The sequence below is a fragment of the Oncorhynchus kisutch genome, linkage group LG1, assembly GCF_002021735.2.
Source record: "Oncorhynchus kisutch isolate 150728-3 linkage group LG1, Okis_V2, whole genome shotgun sequence".
Lineage (NCBI taxonomy): Eukaryota > Metazoa > Chordata > Actinopteri > Salmoniformes > Salmonidae > Oncorhynchus > Oncorhynchus kisutch.
In genome coordinates, this window is record NC_034174.2 from 35,392,632 (window position 1) to 35,405,336 (window position 12,705).

Below are 12,705 nucleotides of genomic sequence, written 5' to 3' on the forward strand. Positions count from 1 at the left end.
CTGGTTAGATGGTGTTATGTAATTCCAAAACTTTTGTATACTTTAATGTGGCTCAATTCGCTATTAAAGCTGTAAATTAGGCAGCTAAGTGTTGATAGCCACTAGTTGACTAATGCAGTGCTAAGAGTAGGCTGGTTTGTAACAGTAAAAGTATTTGCTTGTAGGTTGGCTGAAAATGTCATTGAAACCAGTAGTCATGAGTGCACACAATTTGGTTATACTCGAATTTATACATTTGAAGATATTACTGTCGGAGTTTACGTTATAGGCTGGCTGGCTGGCCGTGTCCTCTTTATGACATGTCTTCCCTCTGTGTGCCTTGTAGTTACCACGCATGACTGCATTTGTTAGTGACAGAGACATGGTTGTTGAATTCATTCATTTTCAGTCCTGTGGACTTCACCAAGTGAGCTCTTACTGTCGGTGAATGTTATTATTAAAATTAAACTGTTTATGACAATACATGACATACAGTATATCATAAGGCCTTACTTTGACAGCCAAGTTTTACCCTAACCCAGTGGTGTTAGGAACCTCCTGGTTTACAGGCCACATCAGGCCTGCAAGTCACATTATGCTGGATGGCAAAATTATGTGGAATTCCTATTGGAATCCAACCACAGTAAGGACATCCAACAGTTTAACATATTATTCCCAGAGCTGACAAGGTACAAAATCTGTCGTTCTGCCCCTGAACAAGGCAGTTAACACACTGTTCCTAGGCCATCATTGAAAATAAGAATTGATTCTTAACTGACTTGCCTAATTAAATAAAAGTTTAAAAAATAAATAAATGCTGGGAAATATGATGGGTCTAGTTTTGATGGGAATGTTATACTTTCCACGGAGTAAAACTTACACAATCACAATCTCACACCAACACTGGGGCTCTTTTACACCACTGAGTGTTAATTTCACTCTTAGAGAGTTAATCAACACTAGAAATACTGAAAAATCAAGGCTAGGCAACAGTGGCCAATTTGCTGTGTGCCTGGTCTTGCCTGCATCCTCTCATACAGACTCATAATCCCCTCACCTTCCACATATACACATCAGGGAGAGAAAACAGAAGAATAGAGATACAGTATGTAGGCACTAGGAAGAGAAAGGAGCAATGCTAATTGGCCATAGAGCCAGGCTGCTCTCAGGGTATCCATTGGCAAAGACATATCACAGTTTTCAACCCCAAAGGCGCAACATCGCAATACTTCCGGGAAGCAGACTTGACAGACCAGACCGGGTTTGGGGTTTGACAAATCAATGAGAGAAGTGAAAAATTCATCCTGTTATTTTCTCTAATTGTAAAGGCAAAACCTAGATGAAAGTGACAAACTGACATGTTTTCATTTTGACTTTAATTTGACGGCATGCACATACGCAGTTCGGAGCGACACGACCATTAGACCCGATGACGTGTTTCTGTGCAAGTACTATGCTAGCTGTGTGTGTGTGTGTGTGTGTGTGTGTGTGTGTGTGTGTGTGTGTGTGTGTGTACAGTTGAAGTCAGAAGTTTACAAACACTTAGGTTGGAGTCATTAAAACTCATTTTTCAACCACTCCACAAAGTTCTTGATAACAAACTAGTTTTGGCAAGTCGGTTAGGACATCTACTTTGTGCATGACACAAGTAATTTTTCCAATAATTGTTTACAGACAGATGATTTCACTTTAAATTCACTATATAACAATTCCAGTGGGTCAGAAGTTTACATACACTAAGTTGACTGTGTCTTTAAACAGCTTGGACAATTCCAGAAAACGATGCCATGGCATTAGAAGCTTCTGATAGGCTAATTGACATCATCTGAGTCAATTGGAAGTGTACCTGTGGATGTACAGTGCCTTGCGAAAGTATTCGGCCCCCTTGAACTTTGCGACCTTTTGCCACATTTCAGGCTTCAAACATAAAGATATAAAACTGTATTTTTTTGTGAAGAATCAACAACAAGTGGGACACAATCATGAAGTGGAACGACATTTATTGGATATTTCAAACTTTTTTAACAAATCAAAAACTGAAAGATTGGGCGTGCAAAATTATTCAGCCCCCTTAAGTTAATACTTTGTAGCGCCACCTTTTGCTGCGATTACAGCTGTAAGTCGCTTGGCGTATGTCTCTATCAGTTTTGCACATCGAGAGACTGAATTTTTTTCACATTCCTCCTTGCAAAACAGCTCGAGCTCAGTGAGTTTGGATGGAGAGCATTTGTGAACAGCAGTTTTCAGTTCTTTCCACAGATTCTCGATTGGATTCAGGTCTGGACTTTGACTTGGCCATTCTAACACCTGGATATGTTTATTTTTGAACCATTCCATTGTAGATTTTGCTTTATGTTTTGGATCATTGTCTTGTTGGAACACAAATCTCCTTCCCAGTCTCAGGTCTTTTGCAGACTCCATCAGGTTTTCTTCCAGAATGGTCCTGTATTTGGCTCCATCCATCTTCCCATCAATTTTAACCATCTTCCCTGTCCCTGCTGAAGAAAAGCAGGCCCAAAACATGATGCTGCCACCACCATGTTTGACAGTGGGGATGGTGTGTTCAGGGTGATGAGCTGTGTTGCTTTTACGCCAAACATAACGTTTTGCATTGTTGCCAAAAAGTTCAATTTTGGTTTCATCTGACCAGAGCACCTTCTTCCACATGTTTGGTGTGTCTCCCAGGTGGCTTGTGGCAAACTTTAAACTACACTTTTTATGGATATCTTTAAGAAATGGCTTTCTTCTTGCCACTCTTCCATAAAGGCCAGATTTGTGCAATATACGACTGATTGTTGTCCTATGGACAGAGTCTCCCACCTCAGCTGTAGATCTCTGCAGTTCATCCAGAGTGATCATGGGCCTCTTGGCTGCATCACTGATCAGTCTTCTCCTTGTATGAGCTGAAAGTTTAGAGGGACGGCCAGGTCTTGGTAGATTTGCAGTGGTCTGATACTCCTTCCATTTCAATATTATCGCTTGCACAGTGCTCCTTGGGATGTTTAAAGCTTGGGAAATCTTTTTGTATCCAAATCCGGCTTTAAACTTCTTCACAACAGTATCTCGGACCTGCCTGGTGTGTTCCTTGTTCTTCATGATGCTCTCTGTGCTTTTAACAGACCTCTGAGACTATCACAGTGCAGGTGCATTTATACGGAGACTTGATTACACACAGGTGGATTGTATTTATCATCATTAGTCATTTAGGTCAACATTGGATCATTCAGAGATCCTCACTGAAAGTCTGGAGAGAGTTTGCTGCACTGAAAGTAAAGGGGCTGAATAATTTAGCACGCCCAATTTTTCAGTTTTTGATTTGTTAAAAAAGTTAGAAATATCCAATAAATGTCGTTCCACTTCATGATTGTGTCCCACTTGTTGTTGATTCTTCACAAAAAAATACAGTTTTATATCTTTATGTTTGAAGCCTGAAATGTGGCAAAAGGTCGCAAAGTTCAAGGGGGCCGAATACTTTCGCAAGGCACTGTATTTCAAGGCCTACCTTCAAACTCAGTGCTTCTTTGCTTGACATCATGGGAAAATCAAGAGAAATCAGCTAAGACCTCCACAAGTCTGGTTCATACTTGGGAGCAATTTCCAAATGCCTGAAGGTACCACTTTCATCTGTACAAACAATAGTACGCAAGTATAAACACCATGTGATCACGCAGCCGTCATACCGCTCCGGAAGGAGACGCATTCTGTCTCCTAGAGATGAATGCACTTTGGTGCAAAAAGTGCAAATCAATCCCAGAACAACAGCAAAGGACCTTGTGAAGATACTGGAAGAAACAGGTACAAAAGTATCTATATCCACAGAAAAACATGTCTTATATCGACATAACCTGAAAGGCCGCTCAGCAAGGAAGAAGCCACTTCTCCAAAACCAGCATAAAAAGGCAGACTACGGTTTGCAACTGCACAAGGGGACAAAGATCATACTTTTTGGAGAAATGTCCTCTGGTCTGATGAAACAAAAAATAGAACTGTTTGGCCATAATGACCATCGTTATGTTTGGAGGAAAAAGGAGGAGGCTTGCAAGCCCGAAGAACACCATCCCAACCATGAAGCACAGGGTGGCAGCATCATGTTGTGGGGGTGCTTTGCCGCAGGAGGGACTGCTGCACTCCACAAAATAGATGGCAACATGAGGATGGAAAATTAAGCAACATCTCAAGACGTCAGTCAGGAAGTTAAAGCTTGGTCGCAAATGGGTCTTCCAAATGGACAATGACTCCAAGCATACTTCCAAAGTTGTGGCAAAATAGCTTAAGGACAACAAAGTCAAGGTATTGGAGTGGCCATCACAAAGCCCTGACCTAAATCCCGTAGAACATGTGTGGGCAGAACTGAAAAAGCATGTGCGAGCAAGGAGGCCTACAAACCTGACTCAGTTAAACCAGCTCTGTCAGGAGGAATGGGCCAATATTCACCCAACTTATTGTGGGAAGCTTGTGGAAGGCTACCCGAAACGTTTGATCCAAGTTAAACAATTTAAAGGCAATGCTACCAAATACTAATTGAGTGTATGTAAACTTCTGACCCCCTGGGAATGTAATGAAAGAAAAAAAATGCTGAAAAAAATCATTCTCTCTACTATTATTCTGACATTTCTCATTCTTAAAATAAAGTGGTGATCCTAACTGACCTAAGACAGAGAATTGTTACTAGGATTAAATGTCAGGAATTGTGAAAAACTGAGTTTCAATGTATTTGGCTAAGGTGTATGTAAACTTCCAACTTCAACTGTATGTATGTGTGTGTGTGTCTGAGCCCTTACCTCCGATGTTTTGCAGTGTGATGGCGATGCCGGCGGCCATCTTGCCTGGCGTTCCAAACGCCCTTTGGCCCAGCTGCTCATACGCCCGGATACCTAAGTCACAGTCACCAAGCACATTAACATAGAGTACTGTACTGCCACATAGAGCATGCAGAAAAGCCATGCTATTAAAGCATAGTAGAATGTAGGGCACTCGAGAGGGGGCTTTGAATTCAAAGTGATTAGTGTAATTAAAAACATGCTAAAGAGAAGAGGCAACCTGTAAGGCTGTGGGATTTTATCATGACATTAGTCTTCCTGACATGGCCTGTAGGGGTGACTGTATGCTCTGTATGGTCTCTAATGTTTTGCTCATGGTTTGAAGATTACATACCCACAATGCCAGAGGATTTGAGTAGCAAGTGGATGGAGTAAGATGAGAGGACTGCCACTACCGTCAGGAGCACCCTGCAGAGGAGAGAGGAGAGAGCATCATCATCGCCATCTTCATCATCAACACCATCATTGTTATAATAATCATCATTATCTTCATCATCATCATCCACATCCTTATTGAACTTGATGACGAGCCTGCAGTACGTTCTGGTGCAGTATGACAGTAATAGCTGTCTAATCCATGGCAATATAGATGACATTCCTCCATGTAAACCATTGATTCAGCTGGATGTACAGCTGGGTGTTGGGTTATGGGGTCTTGGGTTATGGAGGGCATTCATAATAAGCAACCGACTGACTTAGGTTCACCCAGGGTTAGCCTCATACAGAGCTTCAGCCTAACAAAGCATTATCTACAAATATCTCCCCCATTCCCCCACCACTAGAAATAACCACAAGGACATTAAGGGCGCTATTTAAAGGGGAACATATTTACAAGATAATGTTGACATTGGCGAGCTGAAGAGAAACCACAGAGTTAACAAAAAGTACAAGATTCTCTGTTCCAAGATCTCCCAAAATACTGCTCCAGACCCCAGCGGCCAACATCTGGTCAAACAGACCAATCTGGACAGACGGAACACAGAAACCTGATCTTTCTGTTCACTTCCCAGAGCATCTCCTCCTCCCCTCATACTCCAAATTGTTTACTCTCTATTGAATTTCTCTCGAATTGTTACTCTTGGCAACTGGAGTTGAGCTTGCTTCGGAGAGGCCAAGCACGTCTTTCACCTCGACATCAACTCTGCGCCGTTTCACATGGTTCTGTGTCTGGGGCGGCGTGGTGTAAGAATGCAGTACAGGCTGATTTGTGGTGGAGGAGAAGTCAGCCGGTGCAGTGGTGGGAACAGTGGGACCGACAGGCAGGCAAGCAGACAGACAGACAGGCAGGCAGGCAGACAGACCGGCAGACAGGCAGACAGACAGACAGACAGGCAGGCAGGCAGACAGACCGGCAGACAGGCAAACAGGCAGACAGACAGACAGACAGACAGACAGACAGACAGACAGACAGACAGACAGACAGACAGACCGGCAGACAGACCGGCAGACAGGCAGGCAGACAGGCAGACAGGCAGGCAAGCACATAGACGGTTAGACAGACAGACAGACAGACAGACGCTCTGTGTGCTGTTCAGCTCAACTCAACTCTCCCCCACTGCATTCCTGGAAGGGCCAGTGCCAGAGCCCATGCCAGCGCTCGGCTGAGACTTCTGTGAGTTCCAACTATGATCTGAAATGTTAGACCACTACTACGGGTCCAGAAAGCGCCAATGCAAGTCGTGGTATAGCTCTGGCATGTGATGTGTCTGACTGTGGGTGGTGAGGTAGCTCTGCAATGCCACCTTATTAATGATATAGCTCTCATGATGAGGTACTACTGCCATGTGTCCTAACCTCACCCCTGTCCTCACTGTAAAACATTCAGTTAATGCATACTCAGCTAGCACGTAATGTTCTGAGAACCATATGTTTCTTAGAGCTTGGTGAGAGCGTGGTTGTCCTATGGTTATTTTGCATGCAACTTTCCCACAACATTCTGGGAATGATGTGGGATAGTTGCTTGGCTTAGGAACATTCTCAGCACATTTAAGTAACTTGACAAAATAGTTCTCCGGTGGGAAATTCAATACTTCAGCATTACGTTTCCTACAGGTTTCTTCATGGTTCCATTTAAAGTAATGTTCTGAAATTGTTCACAGAACGTTAAGAAACAACGTACTTCTGTGGGAATGTCAATGCATCAGCTTAACATTTCCTACAGGTTTCCTCATGATTCTATTTAAAGTCATGTTCTCAGAATGTTCAGAGGACATTAAGAAACAATGTTGTGCTGCAGGAATTTCACTACTTCAGCATAAAGTTTCTTCATGGTTTTATTTATGAAAACTTTCCATTAAAAAAACAGAAGAAAACAGTAATGTTCAAAGAGTATAAAAACACTACTGTCTCCGGCTCACCATGCTGGTTTAAGGTTTAATTAGCAAAGGTCATCAAAATTGTTCAAAGGTTTAAAAAATATATATTTTAAATGTAATATATATATTTTGTGTTAACATAAAGAAAAGTATAGGGCCTCTCGAGTTGCGCAGCGGTCTAAGGCACTCCATCGCAGTGATTGAGGCGTCCCTACAGACCCGGGTTTGATCCCAGGCTGCGTTGCGACCAGGAGACACATGAGGCGGCACACAATTGGCCCAGCATCATCCTGGTTAGGGGAGGGTGTGACCGGCCGGGTTGTCCTTCTTCCATCGCACTGTAGCGACTCCTTGTGCCAGGCCAGGTGTATGCACACTGACTTCCGGGTTAATCGAGCAGTGTGTCAAGAAGCAGTGCGGCTTGGCAGGGTCGTGTTTTGGAGGACGCATGGCTCTCGACCTTCGCCTCTCCCGAGTCCGTACGGGAGTTGCAGCGATGGGACAATACCGTAACCACAAATTGGATATCACAAAATTGGGGAGAAAAGGGGGTCTTTTTTAAAACAGGTGCCTAATTTGCGTAAATACATGTGTTGTATTTGCATATATGGATAAATTAACATAAATGGGAGGAACAGGGCTGCAACCACCAAACACTTGCTCTACCTGCACTCACCTGCGTTGTATAGAATCCCTAATGAATTACTGTTGTTATCACAGTCTCTTGTATAATTCAACAAGTGTGTCAATAGCAGGATACCCGTGGATAAAAAATGTACATGCTTGGCTCTAGACTACACCTATCTATACATACGTTACAGTGTTTGTGAGATCGGACATACTATCAATATAATCTGAGCGCATCTCATTTGTAAACTGTATTAAATTATGACTTTTTAAAATTCCACAAAAAATGAACACACATCAAAATTAAGTTGTCTTTTTTCTCTTTATTGTGATGTAAGTGTCAAGACGGTACGTTAAATCCCTGATGAAGCTTTAGCGTTCTTATAGATTCAACGGAGAGCCAATGTATCAAATCAAATGTTATTTGTCACGTAAAGAACAGGTGAAGACTGACAGTGAAAAGCTTACTTATGGGCCCTTCCCATCAATGTAGAAAGAAAATATAGAAATTAGAGAAAGGTAATATCACATAATAATTCAATTAATAATAAATACACAATGAGGTAGACATGTACATATAACTAGGAATAAAGTGACTAGGCAACAGGATAGATAAACAGTAGCTGCAGCATATGTGATGAGTCAAGAAAGTTCGTGCAAAAAGGGTCCGTGCAGATAGTCTGGGTAGCTATTTGGTTTCTGTGCCTTCGGAAAGTGTTTACACCCCTTGACATTTTACACAATTTGTTGTGTTACAAAGTGGGATTAAAATTGATTTTAATGTCATGTTTTGTCAACGATCTAAGTGAAAGAAAAATTCTAACATTAGTAAATAAATAAATAAAACTCTAATATATCTTGATTCGATCATTTTCAACCCCCTGAGTCAATCGATACATGCTGGAACCACCTTTGGCAGCGATTACAGCTGTGAGTCTTTCTGAGCGAGCCTCAAAGAGCTTTCCACACCTGGATTGTGCAACATTTGCCCATTATTCTTTTCAAAATTCTTCAAGCTCTGCCAAATGTTGATCATTGCTAGACAGCCTTTCATGTCTTGCCATAGAATTTCAAGCAGATTTACGTCAAAACTGTAACCCGGCCACTTAGGAACATTCACTGTTTTCTTGGTAAGCAACTCCAGTGTAGATTTGGACTTGTGTTTTAGGTTATTGTCTTGCTGAAAGATGAATTCATCTCCCAGTGTCGAGTGGAAAGCAGACTGAACCAGGTTTTCCACCAGGATTTTGCCTGTGTTTAGCTCCATCTGCTGTCTCAGCCACTGCCTGTCACCAAGGGAGTACCCCAAGGCTCAATCCTAGGCCCCACGCTCTCAACTTCTCAACTTACATCAACAACATAGCTCAAGCCGTAAGAAGCTCTCTCATTCATTTATATGCAGATGATATGCAGTCTTATACTCAGCTGGGCCCTTCACGGATTTTGTGTTAAACACTCTCCAACAAAGCTTTCTTAGTGTCCAACAAGCTTTGTCTGCCCTTAACCTTGTTCTGAACACCTCCAAAAAAAGGTCATGTGGTTTGGTAAGAAGAATGCCCTGCTCCCCACAGGTGTGATTACTACCTCTGAGGGTTTAGAGCTTGAGGTAGTAAACTCATACAAGTACTTGGGAGTATAGCTAGATGGTACACTGCCCTTCTCTCAGCACATATCAAAGCTGCATGCTAAGGTTCAATCTAGACTTGATTTCCTCTATCGTAATTGCTCCTCTTTTACCCCAGCTGCATCATTACAGCCGATCTATAAATTACGTCTCCGTAGTCTAGCATGGCTAGGATGTTCATCTGAATCAGGGTTCAGATGAACATCCTAGCCATGCTAGACTACGGAGACTTAATTTATAGATCGGCTGTAATGATGTATTGTCGTCTCTACCTTCTTGCCCTTTGTGCTCTTGTCTGTGCCCAATAATGTTTGTACCATGTTTTGTGTTGCTACCATGTTATGCTGCTGCCATGTTGTGTCGCTACCATGTTGTTGTCATGTTGTGTTGCTACCATGCGATATTGTTGTCATACGTCTCTCTTTATGTAGTGTTGTGGTGTCTCTCTTGTTGTGATGTGTGTTTTGTCCTATATTTTTGTATATCTTTTTTAAAAATCCCAGCCCCCGTACCTGCAGGAGGCCTTTTGCCTTTTGGTAGGCTGTCATTTTAAATACTTGCCTATTTAAATAAAGGTTAAATAAAATAAAACAATTCAGTTTTTTTGTTATCCCGAAAAACACCCCAGTTCGACGATTACAAAGCATACCCATAACATGATGCAGCTATGCTTGAAAATATGAGTGGTACTCAGTCATGTGTTGTATTGGATTTGCCCCAAACATAACATCTTTGTATTCAGGATATCAAGTTAATTGCTTTGCCACATTTTTTGCAGTATTACTTTCGTGCCTTGTTGCAAACAGGATGCATGTTTTGGAATATTTTGATTCTGTACAGGCTTCCTTCTTTTCACTCTGTCAATTAGGTTAGTATTGCGGAGTAACTACAATATTGTTGATCCATCCTCAGTTTTCTCCTATCACAGCCATTAAACACTGTAACAGTTTTAAAGTCATTTTTGATACACCATCCCAAAAATATTTAATAACTTCACCATGCTCAAAGGGATATTCCATGTCTGCTTTTACATTCTTTACCCATCTACCAACAGTCCTTCTTTGTGAGGCATAGAAAAATCTCCTTGGTCTTTGTGATTGAATCTGTATTTGAAATCCACTGCTATACCGAGGGACCTTACAGATAATTGTATGTGTGGGGTACAGAGATGAGGTAGTCATTAAAAATGTCCATGCAACTTAGTATGTGACTTATTAAGCACATTTTTACTCCTTATCTTATTTAGGCTTGCTGTAAAAAGGGGTTGAATACTTACTGACTAAAGACATTTCAGCTTTTCATTTTGTATTAATTTGTAAAAATGTTGAAAAACATAATTCCACTCTGCAATTACGGGGTTTTATGTGTAGGCCTGTGACCAAAAATGTTCTTTATCAACTTTAAATTTAGCCTGTAACAATACAAAATCTGGAAAACATCAAGGGGGTGTGAATACTTTCTGAATGCACTGTAACTTTTTAACTAAATATTTAGCAGTCTTATGGCTTGAGGGTAGAAGCTGTTCAGGGTTCCGTTGGTTCCAGATTCGTGCATCGGTACCACTTGCCATGCGGTAGCAGAGTGAACAGCCTATGACTTGGGTGGCTTGTCTTTCACAATTCTGTATATTTGTATCTCATTGAGCACATTTCAGCCATTACCGGGGTGTTTGAAAGGTCATCACAAACATTTACGTGGTCGTAACCTTAATGGGAAAAAACATCCGGCTCAAGCAAAAGGATGAAAGAATCACGGGAGTCAAATTAAATCAATCCAGCCAGACATATTTAAGTGACAAGTGGATTTTGCCCCCCTCAAACACAGGAAATAGATGGCTGAAAAAGACAGATCCTCAGGTCGGTGGGGCATGCGCATTGCTGGTTTAATGGGATTTGAAATGTGAATGGGATGTGAGTGGGGTGAAAATAAGGGCCAGTGCACAGCCACCTCCCTCCATACAGCTACTGAACACCCTCTTTGTTCAGCTAAAGCTCACATGACACAACAGTCAGGCCCAGAGGTGTTACACACAGTCAGTAGCCCTCTGCCTGCCTCTGCTCCAGACCCTTCCTTTGAGGAAACACACTACCCAGCTAGCACATAACATTCTGAGAACCATATGTATCTTAGAGCTTGGTGAGAGCGTGGCTGTCTTATGGTTATTTTGCATACAACCTTCCCACAACTTTCTGGGAATGGTGCAGGATAGTTGCTTGGCTTTGAAACATTCACAGCTCATTTAAGGATCTTCTGAATTTGTTCTTGGTATTGCATTGCTTTAACAGAACATTTCCTAAAAGTTCAAACACGGTTACATTTAATATCAATTTTGTTAATGTTCTGCGAGCGTTCTCCAACTGGTTTGACATTAGGAATCAAATAGTTCAGAGAACATTAAGAAACAACATTCTTCTGTGGGAATTTCAGCATAATGTTTCCTACATGTTTCCTCATGGTTCAAATTAAAGTAATATTCTCAAATTGTTCCGAGATCGTTAAGAAAACGTTCCATAAAAACCACAAGAAACCTTTAACAACGTTCAGAGAACAATCTAAGAATGTTATTTAAAAACATATACATTCCGTTCTCAGCATCAACAAACCTCTCTCTAAGTGTGTTCAGGTGTGTTGGCCGTGCCCACTAATTGGCCACACCTGATCTTAATAAGTGCTTGCTTCCTTTGAAATGGGGTCTGTTTGAATAGACTAAAATGAACAGCTTTGTATGCGTTAAAAACATTGCATGCTAGCTCCATCCTGGTAGCGCAGTGGACTAATTCCATGGATAAAGAACAGAACATTATAGGTTTGAATATCACTGATGCTGTGTCACAATAAAAAATACATGTGTTTTGCATGATTAATGCCCAAGGAAATGAATGTCCATGTGTCCTGTTTGTACTTGGAGAAATAAAAAAAGCTAGCAAAATAAGCTAGCAGTGTTATTTGGTATTTATTCGGGTCCCCATTAGCCGCTGCACAGCTACTCTTCCTGGGCTCCACATACTGAAAGTCTTATTGAAACATTCAGAGAAGGTTTTAAGGAAGTTATTCAAAAACCTTTTAAATAATAATATAATTTCCGCTCTCAGAGTGTTAATATAACCTCCCAGCAAAACTTTAAGGAACCAGAGTAAAACATTCTCAGAACCTCACTGCAACCTAAAAATAAATGTTCCCAGAACATGCAAAAAGTTCACTTCTGTTCTCAGAATGTTTAAAAAACGTTCCGTATTACCAGTCAGGAAACGTATGGCTTTGTTCCCACACCAATGTGAAACCAAAAACACATGTTCCAACAACTTCCAAGGAACCAAATGTGCTAGTAGGGTAATCTCCT

At 41.4% G+C, this 12,705-nt stretch overlaps 1 protein-coding gene across 2 annotated transcripts in view; it reads right to left on the reverse strand.

Moving 5' to 3' along the window:
• The window catches only part of LOC109895501 (sodium-coupled neutral amino acid transporter 3), an 83,133-nt gene that overhangs the window by 39,418 nt on the left and 31,010 nt on the right, over window positions 1-12,705 (reverse strand). For both annotated transcript variants that reach the window (XM_020489235.2, XM_020489218.2), the window contains 2 exons: window positions 5,134-5,207; window positions 4,761-4,853 (listed from right to left, as the gene is read on the reverse strand). In XM_020489235.2, coding sequence (XP_020344824.1) covers window positions 4,761-4,853; window positions 5,134-5,207 — 167 coding nt within the window. The remainder of the gene's footprint in view (window positions 1-4,760; window positions 4,854-5,133; window positions 5,208-12,705) is intronic.